Raw genomic sequence first — 23,289 nt, forward strand, 5'->3', positions numbered from 1 at the left:
CCTGGGCAGGGTTGGGGAACAGGAGCAAATAGGGAGAAACCGAGGCAGTGGCCAAGGCCAGGGAGCGAACAGGGGAACAGACAGAATCACGGGGTTAACAGGCCACCACACCAAAGTGCTTGCCTGGTTCCACAGAGCTTTGAGCTGGTATTTCTCATCACAAGGAGGGACAAAGCAAAGCAAAAGCAGGAGGAGCATTGGTTGTGCAGAGTTTCCCCTGATTTAGTAAACATTTCCTTGGGTGGATAATAATCTGTGAGGAGAACAACAGGGGGATGCCACCCCAACAGCAGCACAGTCCTGGATAAAGATCAGCATTTCTGTTTGAGGATGAGCAGCGCTGATTCTGTGGAAAGGAACCAGCTCTGAAAGGGTAGATTAAAAGCCAGGGTGCTTTTCCCATCGCAGGAAACGAGTCTGGAAGGTAAAATAAATGAATGAATGCAAGAATTTTGTGTACATGGGAAGGAGAGAATCGGAAAACCAAAGGGACTTTGGGAAAACCTTTGGAAATGCAAGTCAGAGTTTTCAAAGTAATGGAATCATACAATGGTCTGGGTTGGAGGGGACCTTAAAGATCATCTTGGTCCAAGGTTTAGGCTGGATATCAGGGAAAGGTTCTCCCCCCAGAGGGTGCTGGGCACTGCCCAGGCTCCCCAGGGAACGGGCACGGCCCCGAGGCTGCCAGAGCTCCAGGAGCGTTTGGACAGCGCTGCCAGGGATGCCCAGGGTGGGGTTGCTGGGGTGTCAGGAGTTGGACTGGATGATCCTTGTGGGTCCCTCCCAAATCAGTAATTTAAAGCTCAGCTGCAATGACTCTGAGGAACTAAACAGTTCCAGGGATCCATTGTGAAGAAAAGGACATTTGATCAAGCAAGTCAATGTGCAGCCTGGGATAACAACAATTTTTTTAATTGTTGTCATTCACCCAGACTAAATTTGGCCACATCCAACCTATTCTGAGATCCAGCCAGTTATTTTGGAATCACATCCTGACAGTGACACTGTGCCAAGGTATCCTGACTTCTCCAGCAAAGTATGACGGCTGTGGAATCCCATGGGAAGCTGATGGAGTCCCTCAGCCTCCTGAGCTTGTCTAACACACGTGAAATGGATGGAGAGGCATTTCTGCAGCTCAGGGCACCACTTTTGGGGCTTAAATTAGCCCCAAGGCCAGGCTTATGTTCAGGAAGAAGGCTGAAGGAAGGTTCTCCCACAACCACTGGACACGGGCTTTCCCAACAGATGTGAAGAAAGAGGCACACGCTTCAAGTATAATTTAAAATACATTTATTGTTTCATTTGTTCTGGCTTTTTTTTTTCTTTTTTTTTGTTATACAAAGATGTTAAATAACTTAAATACATTCTCAACAGTCACTCAGAATCAGATTTATACCTACAAGCTGTACATATGAGGTAGAGAAAAATAACTTAGGCTCCCATAAGACATTGGAAAATAAACAAAACAAAACAAAAAAGAAAAACAAGAAAAATACTAATCCTTCATGTTAGTATTCCCACCTCCCTTTAAAAGGAAATGCCATCCCAGGTGTGCAAAACAAATCCTAGACTTTACATTCCTGCTTCAAATTGTTAAAGATGGGGTGGTCCAAGGGAAATTCCTGGGCTGGTTTGGTGGTGGCTGTTCCAGATGGGTTTGTGCCCAAGGGGAGCTGGAAGGATTATCCGCACATATCTCGATTTTCCTGAATTCAATCCCACCTCTCTTAACCTGGGTGTCTTTATCCCCTTCTACTGTCAGCAGGGAAAACTGGCACCTCCACATGGGCCAAGCACGTCCCAGAGGTGCCTCCACTGATTGCCGACCACGGGCTCCTTGTCTAGGGGGGGATGATTCCAGACCCTTTGCACATCAATGCCAACACCTTTCCCAACATTCCTGAGGGGAGGGATCTCCTGTCCTTTTGGCTCACCTTGCCCAGTGCTAAGAAGGATTTTCCCCATTTCTGAACACGCTCAGCAACAACTGAGAAAAAGGCAGAATTCTGACATTTCCCCTGACAGGTGAACTCGATATGTCCGAGTCACTTCTGGTCTCACACCCCACTCACTCCCTGCACCTGAGGAATTGCAGTTACAGGAAGCCAGAGGTACACTGTGCTGCCAAATCCATTTTCTTTTCCTCCCCACCCACAAAACCTCGAGATTCCCTTTTTTTTTAAATTTTTTTTTGGTGGTTGCTCTGTTCAGAAATATTCTGTTTGTGGAACTTGTAAATAATTTGGTCAAATCCAATGTTGAGTCAGTGAAAAAGAAATCTGAAAGCTATTCAATGGTAATATTCATGGCCAGGGATTGACCAGATTCAACCAGGAGGCTGGAGTGAGATGATCTTTAAGATCCCTTCCAACCCCAAACATTCCATGATTCCTCTGGACCTGATCCTGTGCCATACTGAGCAATGTGGTCCAGAAAGGCTGTATCTTGGATTTCTTGTGGGAAAACGTCACTTTCTAAAAGTCATCACCTAATTAGCATCCTAGAAACTGAAATCCAGGATGAGCTGGCCACGGAAGCCAGACTCAACCCAGCAGATGTGCCCGCAGAGCTGGATAAACCGGGAATGAGGAGCTTTACTGCACCTGTTCCATCGGGTATGGAACAGACCGGATTTTACTGCAGCATCAACTGAGGAATTTTTCACAGGCACCATAATCCACCAGAAAATCACCTTAAGCAGCATCTACTCCATGAAAGTACCCTTGAGAAATCTGTCCCTTCATCTGGGGTCTCATCCAACCCTACCCCAGCCAAAGCACCCGACTGTATGTTCCCTAAAACAGGGCAGCTAAAAAACGATGGACAAAGGAATTCCAGACCTGGGCTGAGGCAAGGCAGATGTCAACGGGCTGGTTGACAACAAAAACTCCTCAGAAATTATTTTAGCCCCTGCTCAGGTCTCCAAACCAGCAATCCCAGAAGTTCCTTTAGAAAACAGGGGGCCCATAAATCATTCCCTGCTTCCCAAGGTGAAGGACAAACTTCCTGAACCACGGCAGATCAAATCCCCAGCTCCCCAAGTTCGCACTGCCCCATTCAAAGAGATAAAAGTTGCTTGTGTGGGGTCAAGCCTGGAATTTGGTCCTTTTCATTTAACCATCCCAAGTACTCTGATTATGGTTTTATTTTCCCCAACCACCTTTTAAGAGTTGTTTCTTCCCAGGCCAACTGAGCTCAGTGGCAAATCCCTGGTTACTGCAAATACATTTGGGATTTCCTCCATCCAGACCCATCTCCAAATCAGGATGTTCAGCTAAAAAAGGGTAAACTTGATATTTTGGGGTAGATTTTTTTATATTTCCATTACAAGCTACTCATTTATCATAACTCATTTTTAGTGTTAATAACGATAATAATTAAAAATCCCCCGTTGATTGAACACTGCTTGTTTCACCAACTGGAGGTTTCGATAACTGGAAGATAAGGAGAATGTAATGTTTAGGACTTGTTTTGCATTTCTCCACATCCGGCATAAATGAGTCAGTCACACAGAATAGAAGCTTGTTAAAAAACAGATGACGGGTGCAACAATTATTTCTGTGGGTTTTTATTTCTTTTAATAGAAAATTCTAATATAAAACAGCAAACGTTTTCAGTTTGCTTTGTTTACAAAAATATTATATATATATTTTTTTATATTTCTGACATAACTAAAATGCACTATTCAATAAAAATATTCTTCCATCAGCTAGCTTCTCTTTTTAAAAAAATTAATAAAAAAGTTATATAAATAATGGTTGCACCCCCCTCCACCCCAAAACTGATCTGGCTGGATCAGCTTAGGAGAACCAACACTTTGACACTTGTGGGGGGACAGGGGGTGAAAGGGGGTCAGGAACCAGAGATCTCCCCTCCACCCATCCATCCTTCTCCAGTTACATCTGAGCAAAATCCTGTTTCTCTCGGGACAACAAAAGGGGGAAAGTTGTTTTGCACTTTGCTTTTTATAGATATGAAATGACACCATGAAAAAGTTCAGGGACCCAAATCCACCGCTGAAGTAGTTTTACAAAACTGAGCAACTTCATTGAATTGCACTGGAGATCCAATGGTGTGGCAGAATCAGCCCCTCTGGAAAAATCCAGTTTAATCCAGCTGGGACAAAAAGGTTTTACAGGACCTGTTTTATACAGGAGTTCCCAGTCTCTTATTTAGGGTTTTCCAGACTTCTGGATGGAGTAGCACAAGGACAAGGTTCCTACTCCACGAGTTAATTCAACTCCCACAAACCTCTCACCATCAGAAAACCCCGGCCTAGCACTTCTAAGGGTTTTGAGATGCTTTGACATCTTCTCTCCCAGCTCCTACTAAAGCTCCACTGGATTTTTCCAAAAGGAGGCTTTTCCCCCCATTCCTTCTTCGACAATAAGGCAAACATTGGAAAACACTGGAACTAAAGACCCCCCGCCCAAAACACACCCACAGCGTGGTGCAGGGGGGAGAAGAAAAATAACCCACATTTGTTTTACCACCCTAGGTCTAAAGGCCAAGAAGACAAGTTCTCCTGATTTCAGAGTGTTAGTATATTTTATACACTGCCTATACATTTAACACATGTGCCTCGCTACTATTTAGTTATTTATAATTTTTTTTTTTAACCACAGGAGAATAAACCTTGCTATTTACAATATATAACAGGCAAGTAATATATCCACATGAACATAAATACAATTTGTGGTGGTTTTTTTGTTATTAATTTTTTTTGTCTTTTTTTTTTTGTCTTTTTTTTTTTTTTTTAAATACTTACAGAAAGCATCCAGGCTTCAGTGCGTGAGTTATAATACACAGAAGAGCTCTTTCACTCAGTAGTTCATTCACTCTTTGCTGCTTTCTTCTAGTCAAGCTTGGACAATCTGCCTTATTTCCCACTCATCTCTCTCTCTCCCCAACACTGCCAAACACACCAAGCTTCCCTATCCCATCCCATCCCATCCCTGGCATTTTCTCCACCAGGATATCCATGCCAACACTCCCCTCCTCTTCTGCTTCTAGGGACTCACTCTCCTCTCACACCAGTGCAATGTGGAGTTACTCCAGCGAGGTCAACGGAGACAGAGACACCAGTGAAGAGGAGGAAAATGAGGCCCATGGTTTAAATATAACAATAATAATAATAATAATTAATAATAAAAATAATGCACGTAAATTGCGTCCCATCCTTTAATTAGGAACAGATGTTTAAAAAAAAAAAAAAGAAAAAAAAAAAAAGAATGGAACCAGAAATAGTAATTCAGACCTCAAAATTCCTGTTTTGAGCAGGTTTGGATCTGGCTTTACTTGGGAGGGGAAGAGCTATTCTAGCACACACAAAAATGTAACAGTGAGTTTGCACATATGTGTGAGAGAGAGAGGCAGAGGGAGAAAGAGAATTTAACACAATACCACATTGAAACCATACGAAGGTCCTTCTGAAGGGCTTTACAATAAATAAATGTTCAATATTTATATATATATATATTTATGTGTCAGGGTGTGTATATATATCTATATATACACACTGAATAATAGGTTTCTAGGCAATTTATTTTTTAAACCATTAGATAAACTGCTCGGGGGTGACTTTCCCAAAAGCTGCGAGACCTTCCCGGTGCTTTGCCGGGGTGGAAGGTGGGAATTCCAAGTGTGGATTCCACCTCCTCCTCCTCCAGCATTATCCCAACCTCCAGAATTGTACAGCAAATAAAGAAACACCAAAAAAGAGACATTTTGCTTCACTTTGCAGGACCATGGTGCTATTGAACAGTAACATCCTGTCCCTCCCCATGCCCCCACCTCAAGATTTGATGCCAACGAGCCAGGCTGGACTGCAGGTACTTGTTACCAAGAAAACCCCAAATCTAGCTTTTCTCTTCCCAGTAGATGCACATGAACAGCTTAAATATTAGTGGCTACAACTGGGGAGGGGAAAATTAAAAATTAAATAAAAATAAGGAAAAAAAGATATTGAAAAAGAATGGTCCATCTTGGGAAATTGCTCTCATTTCGTTTTGCTAATTTTTACTACTGGCTGAAAATGTCCTCTTTTGAACACCTAATCAATGGCTTATAGAAACTCGGTGGAAATTGCTACTACTGGACAAGCAAAAAATTGCTACCAAAAATCAAACAAAACACCCTCTGCTCCCCATTTTTTCCTCAGAAAGCTTTGTTCAGGCATTAGCTGGCTGCCTCCAATCCACTTTTATATGAAGAATATTGGCACATCAAGTCCTGGATTGTAAATCTCCTCTTCCCAGGGAAAAAGAAATGCTGGAGGTTGCCATGTGTTTCACAGCGTTGGGGTGATCAAGCCCTGCAGTCAAATTTCTGGCTTCTCTCAGGTTGTCTCTGTGTTGATTGGTTATTCCAAATCCACGAGTTTGGTAGGATTTAGCAGACGTGTTTTTAAAATACAGTTTTCGATCTAGTGGTTAAAAAAAAAAAAAAAAAAAATCATCTTAAGGTCATAGGGTTTACATACAGCTTGTGTCATGTACCACTGCCACGGTTTAGAGTAAATGGAATGATGACCTAGGAAAGAAAAGTCAGCTCCTCCAGAGGTCTGATCCAGGCCACAACGGCTGCTCCACAACGCAAGACAGCCCCGGGTTCCAAGATGCACTCGGATTTCTCCTGTTCTGCTCAAGAGAAACACGTCCAAATTCAGCTGGCGTAAGACTCAACAAGTTCCAGTTGGGATTTCTGAAGCAGTTACCACAGGGTGAATTCCATCAGCAAGAGGTGGGAAGAGGAGAGAAAAATAAATCATGCGCGAAGTGAAAATGAAACAAAAGTATCTAGTGGTTTAAAAAAAAAGAAAAACAATTAAATTTAAGACAGCGATAGTGCTAAAGAACCTGCATTTGGGGGAATTGTTTTAAATAAAGAACATGGGATTGGACTGAAGGGGACAGGCACGTCTGGTGTTCTGCTGTCTTCCCAACCTCTTTTCTTGGATCTATTTCCGTCTGCAGCGTGGTGGACCCAACGTTTTCGAGCTGTACTTGGTGACAACGCACGCGGATACGGAGCTGTCATTGAAGAGCTGATGCTCCCAGCGGGTCTCTTTGTCAGAGCCTGGTTTGCTCCATGTGCAGAAACTCCACTGGAAGAACCCATCATTCCCTATAAATCCCTCTCCAGTTTTAGGAGAAATAAGCGGCCGCTTCCCATGCTCAAAGCAGAAAGATCTTTTGTATCTGCTCAGCTCTCTCAGCAGTTGGGTGAGCTCCAGGAATAAAGAAGTACAGGATATTTATGTCAAAGGGAGTATCTTAGCCCAGGAGTTCATGGAGGATGGCTGAAACAATGTTCCAAGGAGAAATGATCCGTCAAACTGCGTAGACGACGAAGGTGAAGGTCAACTGGTGTCTAACCCCAGTGTGACAGGCACTTATTTCCACATGGTTGGACCTCATGAAAATTCAGTCTACAGGAAAAACAAAACAAAAAAAACCAAAACAAAACAGAAAAAAACCAAAACAGCAACACAGCTGGGTCACCTGTACCCTACAAAGTGCTTATGTCTCAACACAGCTTCCAGATCCCAGAAGGTCAATCAAACCCTGTTTGTCTCCATAGGCAGTTCTCCAAGCTGGCCCGTCCCCGGGGGTGGCCGTGCAGCAGAGGCCGCAGGTCGTGTCAGTCCTTGCAGGTGTAAACCTCCTCTCTCTGGGTGCACTGCTTGCACTCCACGTAGCAGCACCAACGCACCTGGCACTGGCACGGGCGCGTCACCACCCGGCTCTGCGTGTTGTGCCCCCGGCCGCAGCAGATGCTGTCGCAGTTCTTGTCCTTGTAACACTTCCGTCCCGAGGTCCCGGGGGAATAGCGACTCATCAGGCAGAAGCTCGGGGAGTCGTCAATGTAGACGAGATCCGTAGTCCTTGGGATTTGATCGCTGTGGCCGGGGATGGATTTTTTAGGCGGGGAGATGTCGCCTTCCCCCGTGGCCTCGTTGGTGGTGCTGCCCACCTTGAGCGAGGTCTCATACTTCTGCTTCAGCTGCTTCCCGATCTCGTGGAAGGGGGAGAGCTGCCTCCAGCACGTCCGGACGGTGCAGGACCCGGACACGCCGTGGCATTTGCAGGTGGTCTCCACGCCGGCTTTGATGACCTGCAGACACACACATGGCCCCAAAGAGAATCAGTCATGGCAGAAGAAATCAAGACACCAAGTAAAACACAACATTTTCTAGAAGGCGCTTCAGGGAGACAAAGTTGATGACAATACAAAAAGTGTCTGTTGGAAGCAGACGGAAAACACATCCTACACGAAATATTTATTTCAAAAGGCTCTTAGTTCACAGATCATGACATTTAACTGCAAGAACTTTGCTTAATTGGCTAATTAATGATACTACAAAGGTGTACAAAGATTGTCCAGTGCTGCCACTCATTGTGTACATGGAGATCTGAAACTGTGATGCAACTAGATGAATACGTATTTTAACACCTGTTCAACCTTGTCAATAGTAAGCAGATAAGATATAACAAAAGTGGAAGAAGTTGGTTTGGTGGAAAGGGGTGGGGTGGCACATGCTCCAGAACAGGAGTGTGGACAGTAGGAACCTTCTCCTTACCCCAGTACCCCAAACCCAGGTACAAGCAGAAGCAATCTTTGTTCAGCATCATCAGCTGACTAATGCTAAACAAAGGATCCCACCCTTTTCAAATCAATGAAGTACAGTTCAGAAGCTGCAATGAAGAAGCTTCATGGCACAAAGCCACATCCATCTCCTTAGAAACAGCATTGGAATGTTCCAGCTCCCCTTCTACAGAGAGAGATTTACACCTGGGATACCTCCATGGGCAACACGAGAGCAGAGATGTTATTTGGACAGCCACAGATACCCCACATTTTGTCCAGATTATAAACACAAATTTATATTTCTAATTCTCCCTCCCTGCCCCCTCCCCAAAATTAGGTTTTATTTTGACTTTAAATGGGTAAGGTACAACCACCCCTTAAAACAGCCAGGTGAAAACAGAGTTTGTTTTACAGAGCTGGGTCCTGACAAGGTCCTGTTGAAAGTGCCCTTCCTTTGGGCATCTACGGTACGTAAAAAAGAAGAAAACAACCTCTCCCCATGCCCATGATGGCATCTGCCTACATTGTGGCCTCCTGACAGCAGAGGACTGGCTCCAGTCCATTTCCTGACCATCCAGTTCTTAATTATTTGGCTGCACAAATCCTGCTGAGCCCCATGTGTGACCATGCAATAGGTCATGGACTCTGAATTGGGGCCTGGCCCAATTGTGATATTCCAGAAACATTTTTAGAAAGACAATATGCATAATGCAGCCTTCAGCAGAGCCCGTCCAATGGTCACACTTCATTCCTGGGACAGCCAAGACCTTTGCAAGTGCAATCCAATAATACACAGTAGCATTCAAAGCAGTGACGGGTTACAGGGGGAGATGTGTTGCTGGTTATAGTGCTCAGCTGGGATGGCTCGGGTGAGGGCTGTCACGCTTTGTGTGCCAAAGTGTCTCGCCAAGTCCACAAGAAATCCCACAATGTCAGACAAAAGCGTGCAGAACACATTTCAACACCGAGGGGGGGGGAAAACCCCAACCCTCACCCGCGCCCTCCCTTGTGTAAAGTCCCGTTTCACTGCTCGTCCAGAAGTGAGAGCTGAGTTCGTGTGAAACAAAGTTCCTCCACCTGATTTCATGCCCACACCACCAGCAAAACGGGCAGAAATTGCTGGGATACTTGGGAAAGGGCTGCACACTGCAGTCATTCATCAGTTCAGGCTTTCCTCAACCCTTCCTCCTCCCCCAGCGCATTTCCATCTGCTCCACCTGGAAAAGGAGACAACCCCCATTGTACAGGAGTTGGGAAAGCAAGAAACCAACGGGAACTGGCTCAGCTTGTAGTCATGCTCCTGGACTTGGAGCTGACTGAACAAGCCAGGGTCATGGAACTCAGGAAGGGAACCTGGAGCTGGTGCTGTTCTCGTCAGGAGCCACCTCTCCTGAGCTCCGCGGGAGAGCTGACGTTGCAGGAGCACTACGGCCAAGGCATCCACGTGGGGCTGGGGGATACAGCCCAACACGTGTTGGAAAACCTGATCCCGATGGCTTGGCAGCTGGCTGATGGCAGAAGACCCTCAGTCAGGTGTAAGCATGTAGGTTTAGGCACTTGAAGCACACCAGCCAGCCAGGGTTGACCTCACCCAGGCAAACACTTGAGTTTAAACACCTCCATTTGAGAAACACCTTGGAACTGCTGTCGGAGTCAGGGGAGCCAAAGCAGGAGAGGACCCTGCAGTGAGGCAAACACCTGCTCCACTGAACAGGTCTCCAGGCTCTGCTGACTGTGCTGAGCACATCTCCATCACCAACAGGAGCCTGGGGACCTAGCTCACATAGAGGCACCTCAGTTCCAGGGGATTCTGTGAGCAGAACCCCACCCTCTGGGCAAAATTCAAGTGTCTAAATCTCACCAGCTTGCACTAATTGAGGTGCTTCAAAACATTCTCCTCACAACAGCTGTCCCTCCAGCAGCATAAAGGTCTCTCAATGGTTACTAATAAGTATATTTAGGTAGATTAATTCTTTCTCCTCATCTGGACTCAAGGTCCCTCACGAATCCCAGTCTGGATTTCCCTGACTCGTTTCTATCTCCTTGTTAAGCAGTGGCTGGGACAGCTCTGGTGTCACGAACCAGTGGACCAAAGCATCAAAGGTTTCCCTCGTCCCCATCCCCATGAATGCACCAGTTCATGAAACCCAGCGTGTGGATTTTCATATGGCTGCTGTGCAAGCGCGGTGCATCCCAACCGCCCCGTAAACCTTCTCCTGGAAGGACCGGGAAGGGCTCAAGAATGTTACGAGGCAGCAAGAGTGAAAATCCTAGAAAAATTCCCTGCCCAGGCAGCCTCCCCTGCTGCTGTCAGTCACGCTGCAGCTCCTCGAGGCGCTGCGTGATGGGGAACTGCTGCCTCCGGGCCCCAACCACCCACGAGCCAAAATGAATCTTGGCAAAACCCTTCTGGTTCTCGTCCCGCTCCCCAGCTTCCACAACGACCTCTCCTCCTCTTGTTGGGAGCTCCTGTCAGAGACACTTAAATCCAGCTCATTTCTTCAGGAAGCAGAGCAAGACTGATCCAAGTCAGCAGGTTGCTTGGAGCAGTGTTGGAGAAAGCTCTGCTGGCTGCATCCTGGGACAAACGTCTGGATCATGCTTTCAAACCTGGAGAGGCTTCCAGGACAGAATAATGTGGGTTTTATTCCCAAGAAACTCTTGGGTACATGAGGAAGAATAAGGTTTTACCATGTAAAATCATGATTTCAAGAGCTGTAGTAGCTCCTGCTTTCTTTTCATCACAGTTCAGAGCCTGATTTACCTCCATCCTACACAGAGCTGCACCTGTTCTGAACACAGCACTGAATAATCACTTCATCTACACCAAGGACGTGGCCACCTGCACGTCTGTCACAGACGTGAAGCAGAATGGCTCAGCTTCAATCCAAGCCACAAAATATTTCATGCTCCCCATGGCCCCAACTCCACAGCTACCACACAGCAGGGTTGTAGTAAGTCAGGAGTAACAGCAACAAGGAGCATCCTTTTTGTGTCGTGTGCTGTGGAGAGCTCCTGCCGTGAAAACAAAGCCAAAGACAAGTGGTGGGTCAGGGACGGCATCACACATGGAAATTCTGCCCTCCCACTCTCCTCTGAGCAACCACCTGGTTTGGCAGCCTCAAACAGAGCAGTCTGGGAGGAAAATAAGGATTTTTGAGCTATTTAGCTTGACTTAGGGACACAAATTCCCATTGACCGTGCTGTGAGAGCACCCAATACTGACAAACGCAGAATGAGGAAAACAAAAAGCAAGACAGAACCATCTTTTTCCTGGGCTTTGCTGCTCGGAGGAAATCAGATAGCGCTGCTGGACTGCCTTCCCAACTGGCTTTACAAGGAGCCACGGGGAAAAGGGATCACAGCAGAGCATTGCTATGCAACATGTAATCCTTCCTCCCAACAATGGTGCGCTGCGAAGCTCAGACTAAGTGCCCCCGTCATGATCAGTCTCAGACATGCTGCAACACACAATTTCTCAGTGTTTTAGCTGAAACGCCGAGGACAGGATTCCCATTCATTCCCAGCTGGGTCACGGGGCTCTGGCGGTGGTTTTCAGACAACTCTTGTCTGGGCAGCAGCAGGCCAGGGCGGACACCCAGCCGTGGGAATTCCTCGCTTATTGCTCCGCTGTCGTCATGGCTGGGCTGCGGCTCCAAGGCTTCAAACCATTCGCTATGGTTTGGGGCAGAGGAGGCTCCAAACCCTCCTCGGAGGCAGCTCATCCAGGGAAAAGCCTGCCCTCGCCTTGCCTGGCTTTGGAAAGGGCTTTGGGATGCTTCCCCACAAATCCAATCCCTTCCATCCCCCGTACGCAGAGCCCTCTTCAATTTAAATAGGCTTAGTCATTCTCTCAGCTCAAGTATTAATGTTTGTTTGGACAGCAGCCACGGTCCCCACACACAACCAGAAGATCAGACTTGTCCCTTCACACTGGCCAGTGCCATTGGCTGGATTATAAAAGTTTCACAGATTGTTACAAGTTTTCCTTTAACCTTGTTAAAAAACCCTTCTTTTCAGCCTGTTCTCAACCTGCTTTTTCAGAACAGTTTTCCCCTCCCACCACCCCTCCTTCTTTAAAAAATAGGAACACTCATATTTTAGTGACATAGGTATTAAAATACAAACATTTAAGCATAGAACAACATAACCCTACTTAAAATTGAGAACTTCAGAAGTATTTTCCCCATGCTCAGTATTCCTAGCATGCTTCCCATGCTAAAAAAGCTCCACATAAACAACCAACTGCAATCACTTACGGGACACAGCAAGCAATTTTTTTCCAGAGTATTGATTTCCAGACCTAAGAAAGGCTTTGGCTGAGCCAATCTCAGCCTGAAAGGAGAGGAAAATCCAGAGAGCATGCCTGGGCATTCCTACCTGTCATAACCTGCAGCAATTAATACCAGTGGTGGCCCTGAAAACTGATCTGTACATTAAGAGCTCTTCTCAGGCTGTTATTTGCTGGGTTTGATTTGTACCTTGGTAAACATGCGATGCCCCATTTCTCACTGCAAACACATCCCTAAAAAGCTGCCCAAAAGGATGCTTTGTGTCTCCTTTTTTTTTTTCATGCACCAAGTGGATTAAGCTCCAAAAAAGCAATTATTACACACCGTGAGGGCACAGCAGCAAAACGTGGAGCTTGGCTGGAATCACGCTAACGAGTAGGAACTGTGTGAGACTGGATGGTCAGTGCTTGTAAACACTGTCTCTGCAACGGGAGAGTTGTGCCTCCCTCCGCCTGTGTGTGACCTTTAGGGAGTCACTTAATCTTTCTGGGTCTCAATTTCCCCCCTCTGCCGAACGGAGCTCCAGAAATGAAGAGGGTGGCATGCTCTGATAACGTGTTATGTGATAGCCCATGAAGTTCCTCAGACAGATGATAGCTGGGCAAACATCTCCCTGATATGGAGAGCGCATCTCCAGCCCTCCAGAGAGATCCCTGCCAGCACCGCCTGGGGGGGGAAAAGCCATTCCTCACATGGAATTCCAAAATAAGCAAGTCAACAGCAAGGGAAAGTGCAGGCACCTCCCACTATCCTCTCCAGAGCATCCCAGATGGTTTCAGGTGTAGCTGTCTCAGGATGGGTCTGGACTTGAAGCCTACAAGAGTGACAAGGACCATGGCAGGGGGTTGGCGACCTTTAAGGTCCCTTCCAACCCAAGCTGTTCCAGGATTCCATGATCCTTCAGAAACACATGGTCTGCACAAACCAGAACATCTTGTGCAAGAACCCAGTGAAGCCTCATGAAAGGAACCAGCTTCAAAGCACGAAACTGCTCAGAGAGAGACCTTGTTCTCCATTTCTGCCTTCCCATAATTTTGCCTTAAACATTCTTGACTCTCGAGACAACTGTGGTTATAGCCAGACTTCAGGCAAAGGCTCGCATCCCTCCTTCTGGAAGGATGAAGGAAAAAGGCACTGAGAACATGATAATTCTTTTTTTCTAGGGTAACAGCAGCCCCCTTTAATTGTGCCCCTTGGATCTGTAAGACATGCTTGACCAGACATACCTCTGGAAGAGGTCAGCACTCCTGGGATTAAGAAACTTAGCAACGCTCCAGAGAGGGAGTTGGAAAGTCATGTTTAATGATACTTCGCTGAGAAACTGGGCAAATTTAATTAAAACATCACTTACTCAAGCCCAGTGGAACTAATTGAGTGCTCTAATATTCCGCCTTTTCATTAATGGGTTACAAAAGAGGGCTGCACTTGTGTGTGCAAGGGGGAAAAGGGGGGAGGATGGAGAGAAGATGAGAGCTTTAGCGAGGCTGTCTGGGCTTCATTTAATATAACTCAGAAACTTCATTGCTGGCAACGGGCCTTTAATACAGTTGACTTCTCCCCCATCCCCTCCACACACACATCTCCCCCCAAAACACCCTCTCCACCCAAGACCCCTCGGAAAGAATGGCTGAATGAGGGAGAGTAGATCTGGCAAAGGAAGGGAAATTGCTTTTTTAATAAGTGGTCTATTCAGAGCTCCTGCTTTTCAATAAAGAGAAGGCTGGAGAAGTCCTGGTCTAATTACCTCATCCTCACACTAGACAAGCTCGCCCTTTCATTAACCACTGAGGTCATATCATATAACGTGGTGAGCCACCATGGGCACAACATGTTCAGTGGTTATTTCACTGGTGGCAGCAAAATTACAGGCAGCCCATCAAGGTTGTAAAAAGCAGAAGTAAAATCATAATTAACTGAGAACGTCTACCAAAAGATACTAAAACTAGGCGGGATAGGATAATGTCACCCTCGTAGAAATACAGGGATTGTCTGCTGGTGTGACACCATGGAGAAACTGCTGTGGTGATCAGGAGGGGAGAGGAGTGCTTGCCAAATTAGTCAGTCCAGCACAGGTCCTTTTTCTGCTGGGTCTCAAGGGACTATTTGTGTGTTTTGCCATGGTTGGGAGTAATTAGATGGGAAAAATGACATGTAAAGGATCAGTGAGGGACCACCAAGCTTGTGCTGTATCTTTAGTAGAGACTTCTCCGAACACACACATCCACACACTGCACCAGCTCCAGTTCCAAACTGTTCGGCTCCAAAATGGCACAAATCAAGGCTGTCTGCACTCCTGTACTGCCTTTGATCCACCCCAAATCAAATCCAGATGAGTTATTGTTTTCCAATAACCACTCTAGGTTAGTCCAAAGTGGTTTCAGACTGCTGCAGTCACTGGGTGAGCAAACCCTACTCAATGGTTGCAAAGCCTTTACGGCACGAGTTGGTTGGCGAGCAGCTTCTCTGAAGACAAACAAAACATGATGAAAATCGTATTTAACTCACCACCTTCCTCAAGGAAAATATCCATAAACTCAGCAGGAACACGGTAATGTCTGCTGAGAAACTCTCATCCTCTGATCCCCGAACTCCCAGCAGGACCAGGAGGAAGGACAGAGATCAAACCTGGCATTAATCTACACCTGAGAGCAAGCAATGCCAAAGACAATCCATCCACCACACCAAGAGAGGGCCAACGCTCAGGCTTCAAACTGGTTCCAGCATTTTGGAATCTGAAGCAAGCACTGCAAGCTTTGACCTGGTAGTCACAAAGTCAGCCTGGATCCTCGTCTCTGATCATCATCTTAGCGACACAGCGAATGGTGCCAGTGCTTTAGGGCCACGTATCCCGACCATACAGATGCGTGTTCTCCTGATCTTCAACCACCACCCTCCTGAAAGCTTCCTTCTCCACATTCCCTTGTTCCCTGCCTGGCTCCCCGCTGGTGCTGTGAGCCTGGCGGGCTGCTTGGCTTGGCTTTCAACCACTCCATGGCACAATGAATTATTCCAGCAGCACAGGCAGAGAAATCATTTCAACTGCTGCTGCAAACAGGCAAAGGAAAGCTGTCAGACAGCAATCCCAACCCGGCAGACGCGTTGTGGGTGGACGAAAATAGGAACGCTGGATCACTGACCTGCAGCAAAGGTCTGTGACTTGGATTGCCAGGAGGGCTCTCAGTGTCTGGACAACCGTCACAACTGTTACTCAGCTGTTTAGCTGCAGATATTACACTGTGAAACCACTGCCAGTGCCCAGAGCCCGCCTGTGCCAAAGGAAGTGGAGGCAGAGGATGCTGGAGAGTCCTGCATCTTCCCCTGGGAGCTAACTCACAAGGATCAGGACACAGAAGGGAAGGTTCAATCCCTCCTGCTGATCCATGGGGTTTGTTTAGCTCAAAGTCATGCAGTGTAGAGCACAGATGATAATTAAGGACACAAATCCTAACTGCAGGAGTGGCTGCAGCCATATGGCCATCCTGACTGCAGCTCCTGGGATTGGGAACACTGGGAGTTGGGCCAAACCCATCAGGGAGGTGTTTTAGCCACACCACTGTTGGTGGATATTCATGGAGCTACAAGACCTTGCCAGTGGCAGCTAAAGCCACTGCTCTGAAGGTTTTGATGAGACTGCAGTGTGTGACTCTGGAAGGAGAGGAGAGCCAGGACATCTCACAGAAACACCCAGCATGGAATCACAGCCTCCATGGGCCACCTTCTCCATTGCCAGTCCCATCTGCTACACAGTCAACCCCAAAAGATGGGACAGAGAAACCAATGCAAGGATTGAAACAAGTTCCATCACATCCTGCAAAGCCCATTTCACACGTCAAAGAGCTGCCACAGGAGTTCAGAGACACTGAGCCCTTTAATCCAGAGCAGGAAAGCTGTCAGCCAGAACCAGACACCAGCTAAATCCAGGATATTTCTAATCCTGATCTCAGCGCTGTCTAGGAGCATCTGGTAGTGGGGAGAGGGGGAGACATTTTGCTGGCCAGCCCTGGCTGGTGGCATTCCCCGATGCCCCAATTCCCTCGGGAGGAATGCCATTTTATACATAGACACAGCAACAACTGAGCTGGGGTGGCCATTCCTAGAATGCACAACTGGCTGGGCTGCATTTGCCTGGGAAACTGGAGACCCAGGTCCCCCATCCCAGCCCCAAGCCTGCATCCAATCACACAGACAATAACAAGGCTCGAGGGCTATTTCTGGCCCTACAGTATGTCCCCCTCGGAGGTTGGTGCAATGAAACACTGATCCTAAGCACCTGTGCTGGCCAATCTGAGGGATTTTCGTGTAGGAGCAACTCTAGGCTAGGTACGGCCAAGCAGATTATGGGAGAAGGTAGAAAGCCCCTTCCTTTCCCCCCTTGCTGGGATGACCCAGCACTTGCAGACACTTTGTCCTTTACATCAGCCACAGAAAATGCTGAGCTGGAAGGGACCCACAGGGATCATTGAGTCCAAAGCCTGGCCCTGCACAGGACAAACCCAAAAATCACACCGTGTGCCCCAGAGCATTGTCCAAATGCTTCCTGAACTCTGGCAGTCCTGCAGGGAAGGCCCCAGGCAGCCTCACGGAAGGTGTAAAGAGCAGGAAGAGAGGATAAAGATGGGAAAAGGAAAAAAGGGATTCTACAACCAAGCAGTGTCTTCTGCTCTAGGTGACACGGAAGGTTTCTGCCAGAAGACAAAACTGAAGGGACTTTTCGGTCTGAGGTCAACCAGAAATTATTCTCTCCACCCTGGTTCCCTGCCAGGTGTTTCTCCAGCCAGTTTTAAAGAAACCTGGCCAAGGAGATGCTACGCTGTCCACGCTCTACTGAACTGCTGCAAGAGAAGCATCCCTCAAGGACGTGCTGTGGCAGCATAAATCCCTTCCTCTGTGTCCTACCTCAAGTGAGCCTGAGGAACTTGTCTTTCCATCCCTTTGTGGTGTAAAACCCTCTCCTCCCTGTGGGAAACCAGCATCTTTGTCCCCACCTCACATTTCCTAGACCTGGACAGTCCCACTTCTTTCCCTCTGTTCTCTCTCCAATGGTTTTGCACAACTCTTGAAGCCACAGTGAAAACCAGGGCATAACCCCTTAACTCAGACTTCTCCCCTCCAGAAGGAGGATCACTCCATTCATTTCACATCCAACACTCCTATTCCACACCCAAGAACAGCATTATTACCCCCAAAACCCCACAACGGTGTGACCCCCCCCCCCCACCCTGCGCCACCCTCAACGCACCTTCATGCCCACCAGGTTGTTGTGGAAGTCCACCCTGGCTCGCAGGTCCTTGTTGGGCTTCCTCCCCAGGAACTCCTTGACGAACTTGTTGCTGTATTTGAGGTTGTCCCCACAGCCTCCCCACTGCCAGGCCTCCCTGTTCTCCAGGTCGGGGGCCTCGTCGCAGGTGCAGCGCTCCATACGCCCTGCGCTGCACGCCTTGGCCATGGCGTGGGTCAGCCCCGCCGAGGAGATGGCGTACAGGAAGGCTGTCTCCTTAAAACCTGCAGGGACAGGAGGGAGAGGCTCTAATTGCAGCTTGAAGAAAGGAAAAAACCCCAGGAAACGGAGGCAAAACCCGTTGTGGGAAGAGCATGAGTTGTGTCACAGAACAGTAGAGTGGAAGGGACCACATTGGGGCATCTGGTGCCACCTCCCTGCTCCAGCAGGGCCATCCCAGATCCCAGGGCACAGGATTACATCCAGACTGCTCTGAAATATCCCCAGTGAGGAAGACTCCACAGCCTCTCCAGACAATCTGTTCCAGTGCTCAGTCACTGCACAGGAAAGAAGTTCTTCCTCAGGTTCAGGTAGAATTTCCTGGGCATCAGTTCCTGCCCATTCCTCTTGTCCTGTTGCTGGGCACCACGGGGAAAACCCTGGTCCGTGCTCCTGACACCCTCAAAGCACAGCAAGCTCTGTGTGCATCACTGATGGCAAAGAGGACACAGGGGAGGGCAAGGAATGATGGACAGAGGTGGCACGAGCCAGGAGTCGGGAATGCCCATGGAATCTGGCCAGCTCGGGGGCTGTCGCTCTTTGTCACTCACGGACAGCCTCTGCCTGAAAATGGAAAGAGTTGAGCAAGAGTTGCCCCATCCCCAGAAGCGTTCAAGGCCAGGCTGGATGGGACTTGGAGCCTGGGATAGTGGGAGGTGTCCCTGCCCATGGCAGGGGGTGGCACTGGGTGAGCTTTAAGGTCCCCTCAAAGCCAAAGCATTGTTTGACTCCGTGAAGAGCTGGACAGGACATGGAGGTCCCAATGCTGCTACCAAGGGGATGCCAAAGAGCAGGAACTCAGCACAGACTTCCAGTCCTCCTCATTCTTCCCTCTCCTCCTGAAACAAGTCACTAGGTCCTACTCCAGACCAGCAGAATTGTTGACAGAAGGCACCTGAGGGCTGGGAAGCAGGAGATGTGTCACCCGACACAGCACCTCACTCCAAAAAAGCAGTTTGCACCTCAAACCTTCCATGCAGAGCCCTTCTTTACACCTCCACACTCACCTGCAGGGATGTGACAGCATCCACTCCCCTGCCAGGCAAACTGACACCCAGAGGGAGCCACGGTTCCAATCCAAATTACAAAAGCCAGAAATAAAAAGCAAACATGGCAGTATTTATAGCTGCCCATTCTCCAGCTATGGAAGCCGTAAACGACTGCATATTTGAGATGCAATTCCAGAACGGCTTTGGATGGGACTCAAGAAATCCCCCACTCAAAAATAACACAAGTGGATGGTGACAGTAGGGGATATATCTGTGAGCTGGTGTGTCAACCAAGGACATGCAGAGACACTGCCAGGTCATTTTTGGAACTGTTCCTTGGGAGGTTCATGATAGACCAAGCAAACTCATGTGGCCATTCCCAGAGTCTGCCTTCCCAAAACACTCCCAGGAGCAGGAAAGGCTGGTGAAAATCCAGCCCAGGAGACTGAGCTTTGGTCCTCCCAAGGGTTCTGAGGGTCTAATTCCTCCCAGCTTGTGGTAGGAATTACCCAATCATTCTACTGCTCACCTGGAAAAGGAGAACAGGAATCTTTTCCTCACTAGAAACAATGTTAAAGTACAAAAAGGTTCAACTCCACACTCACTGAGGACATTGCAGAGAGTGGTGAGAGTTAAAATAACAAATCTTGTCTTCTCCCTGAAGTCAGACCACATCCTCTGACACCCCAGAAACATCTTCAACATTGCAAACACTTCACTGGAAGTGGTGAGAGAAGTCTTTACTTAATTCACCCACCAAAAACTCATGGATATCCAGCTGACTCCTCTGGGTAGAAAATGCCTTCTAAGCATCTCTCATCCTTTGCAAACTGTTTTTTCTAGGTTATACCCTAGGTCAGAGTGCCCACATGCCTGTCAGAGGGATGCCACTACCAAACACAGATATTCCCAAGCCTCTGTGCTCCTGGATCGGAGAATTCATGCCACAGCTACACAGAATGAAGAGGTGCCAGAGTCCTCAGTGGGGTGGGCTGTGCAAACCCTGCCCTGAAGGTCTGAGACACTGCAACCATGGCATGGCTTGGCTTGGAAGGGACCTTGAGATCCATCTTGTTCCACCCCCTGCCATGGGCAGGGACCCCTTCCACTACCCCAGGTTGCTCCAAGCCCCATCCAAGCTGGCCTTACACCCTTAACTCACAGCCACCAGCCTTAACTGATTAATTAGGCAGCCCAGATCTCCACCCTGCTTGAAGCCCTCCTGATTTCAAGCTCTGAATTTGGAGTGGTTGTAGAATCCCAGCAGAAAGTCAGCGCCGTGTGGCCACTACGCATTCCAGGCCTGACGGAAAGCCAGGAGGAACAGCTCAGCTGCCAGCTTCTCCCTTTCCATCAGCTCTGTCTCTGCTCCTCCCGCTCTCCATCACTGAAAGCTTCCCAAATTCCCTGTGCCCATCAGCACGGGGATCATCTCACTCCCAGGCAGCTCCCAACCAGCTCCATGTGACATTTGGCTCTGGCCAGGTTTTAAAGCCATCTCCACCACGCACTATTTGATTGCACCAAGATATTTTGTAACAAGATAATGAGCTTTAAATCAATGCAGGCATTCTAAGCCCCAGTGCATTGACAGTCTGCCGGGCCTGGCTATCCAGTTTCAGCCATTTCCAAAATTGTGCACGGGTATCCAAAGAGGATAACGAGTCCCTCAAACAATCCCCTGTTATTTTAAGAAACGAGGCTGCATCAGCCCAAGTTGCAAACCAGCAGCCAGGGCTGGTCTGGTGACCGAAGTGTAAAAGCAGAGGGAGAAACTTTTAAGTTAAAAAAAAGTGGTTTGGGGTTTTTTTTCCCCCCGCCTTTTTCCTTTCTCCCTGCAGTGGTCCTGGAGGGGAGGAAACAAGCCCTCAACGATGAATTTGGGAAGCTGTGTCCTAGTGGGGTGATACATGGGAGCCTTTGCCCTGGGGTGTCACTTGCAGCAGTGCTGAACCAGGAACCAGCAGCTCCTGGAGAGGAGGAGGAAGATTTACAGGGCACTGTGTTACAGCACGGCAACAGTACCTGAAGGATTTATGGCACCAGGGGAGGGCAGGGATGCTGCAGGGATATAAAACACGGGGGAATGAGACAGCAGCAGAGCCCTGCAGCCCTCTGAGCTCTCATTTATTACACAGGCCCCTGACAAGGGCTGGGATGGGGGGGATCTCCGTGGGGTTTTAACTCCAGCTTGCTCCGAAGTGCCCCTTGGCCGGGGCTGCCCAGGGGACAGACACGTCTGAAGGAACGAGCTGTGGCCTCCAGGTGTCAGCATGAGAAAGTGCTTGGCTTCCCCAAGGCACCACTAATCCAGGGACTCCTCTGGCATGCGGGGATATTTTTAAATGTCTTGCAGCTCTGGCTGGACCTCTTGGGTTTCATAAGGACTTTCCTTGTTTCCACCAGCCAGTGACAGTGCATTAGTTAAGCCCTGGTGCTTCTGAATTACTCCTCCTCACTTATTAGCCCTGCAAACCTCTGCTCTTATCTTTAAAGACTTCACACCCTGGTTTTTCCAGGTCCAGGCCCATTGCTGAGTGTGGGACTTCCTGGAAGTCACTAAAGCTCTGGAGACTCTCGCATGCTGTCTGTAAAATGCTGCTGCAGCCTGGAAATAAGAACTGGATTTCACAGGGAGGGTGGAGGAAACTGGACTAGACATGGTAGCACAAAGAAAGGAAAAAACACCACCTGAACCCCCAATACTCCTCATTTCTGGCCATTTCCACCTGCACTGCTGGGGAAAGGTGTGGGAATCGCCCACTGCTCACATCCAGGGCAGTAACAGGACACAAACGTTTGCAGGTCTTGCCCTGTACTATGACAGGGCTCCCCTTGCCCTCTCTAACAGGACAGCACAGAACAGTCTGGTTTGTCTTGTTTCCCTTAAAATGGCCTTTTCTCAACTTCTTTCCTGAAAGACCGGCATAATAAATAGGGAAAATAAATAGGAAATAAATAAATAAAACAATAAAGGAAGAGGGGACTGCTTTGAGAGCTTCCAAACCCTCTCCTCCAGCAGCAGCTCAACTTCCAGCAGAAATGGGGAGAAAACGTAGCTCCTGGCTGCAGAGACCTGCACAAACACCTCCAGCCTCCAAGGAGAGCAGCCAGGGCCAGCAGTGGGAAGCAGGCAGGGCAAGCCCATAAATTACCCCCATTAGCACATTCTTTGTGCTGCGCCCTTCCAGGGATGAGCTCCAGCCTCGCACAGAGCTCTTTGTGGACCTCGGGGGAAGCACCACCAGCAAAGGACACCCCAGATGGACCAGCGGGGAAGGAGATGAGCGCAGGGGGTGCAGAGACCCCCCGAGACCCCCCAGACTCACCTCTCTTGAGGAGGCTGGCCCGGTAGCGGCCCTCGAGGGTGCAGTTCCAGCGCTCGAAGCGGAACTGGTACTGGCACTCCAGGGCGCTCATGCTGATGGCCTCCATCAGGGTCTCGGCCACGCCGGGGTCGCGCCGGCACATCCGGCGCTGCTTCTTCTCCAGCTTCAGGCGGTCACACACCTTGTAGTGGGCCTTGACGGCCGCCTCCTCCATTTCTGAGGTCAGAGGGAGGATGGTCAGGGGTTCGTTCCCCGTCAGCCTGCCGAGAAACAGAGGGGCACTGCGGTGAGCGAAGGGAAAACAAACATTTCTAGGAAGAAATTCTCCCCCGTGAGGATGGTGAGGCCCTGGCACAGGTTGCTCCGAGTGGCTGTGGTTGCACCATCCCTGGAAGTGTCCAAGGCCAGGCTGGACACTGAGCAAACTGATCGAGCGAGTGGCATCCCCACCCAGGGCAGGGGCTTGGATCTAGACGGTCTTTAAGGTCCTTCCAACCATTCTGGGATTCTAGGAAATCCAGCCCATGGTAGAAATAGGGTCAATGATGGGGTCAGGATGTTCTGGTTGAGCACTGTGGACTTCATGTCTGGGC

At 48.5% G+C, this 23,289-nt stretch overlaps 1 protein-coding gene across 2 annotated transcripts; it reads right to left on the minus strand.

The window, feature by feature from the left end:
• Positions 1–1,273: 1,273 nt before the first annotated feature.
• Positions 1,274–22,949, minus strand: WNT9A (Wnt family member 9A). Of its 2 annotated transcripts, XR_011148913.1 has the most exons (4): positions 22,697–22,946; positions 18,121–18,383; positions 6,532–8,115; positions 1,274–6,424 (listed from the first exon to the last, which is right to left on the minus strand). XR_011148913.1 is itself a non-coding variant. In XM_069006218.1 (3 exons), exons 1-3 carry the CDS (start codon positions 22,908–22,910, stop codon positions 7,642–7,644), a joined length of 951 nt encoding a protein of 316 aa, XP_068862319.1. In that variant the 5' UTR covers positions 22,911–22,949; the 3' UTR covers positions 1,274–7,641. The 2 variants fall into 2 exon arrangements, 1 of the variants encoding a protein (XP_068862319.1); XM_069006218.1 differs by having other exon boundaries at positions 1,274–8,115; positions 22,697–22,949.
• Between the last annotated feature and the right edge of the window lie 340 nt (positions 22,950–23,289).

This window comes from Aphelocoma coerulescens, chromosome 2 (genome assembly GCF_041296385.1).
Source record: "Aphelocoma coerulescens isolate FSJ_1873_10779 chromosome 2, UR_Acoe_1.0, whole genome shotgun sequence".
NCBI lineage: Eukaryota > Metazoa > Chordata > Aves > Passeriformes > Corvidae > Aphelocoma > Aphelocoma coerulescens.

Coding starts and splice junctions, on each gene's coding strand:
- WNT9A (XM_069006218.1), bottom strand. CDS start 22,910: ATGGAGGAGGCGGCCGTCAAGGCCCACTACAAGGTGTGTGACCGCCTG. Junction 18,384..22,696: donor GGCCAGCCTCCTCAAGAGAG/GTGAGTCTGGGG, acceptor CTGTCCCTGCAG/GTTTTAAGGAGACAGCCTTC. Junction 8,116..18,120: donor ACAACCTGGTGGGCATGAAG/GTGCGTTGAGGG, acceptor GTGTGTCTGCAG/GTCATCAAAGCCGGCGTGGA.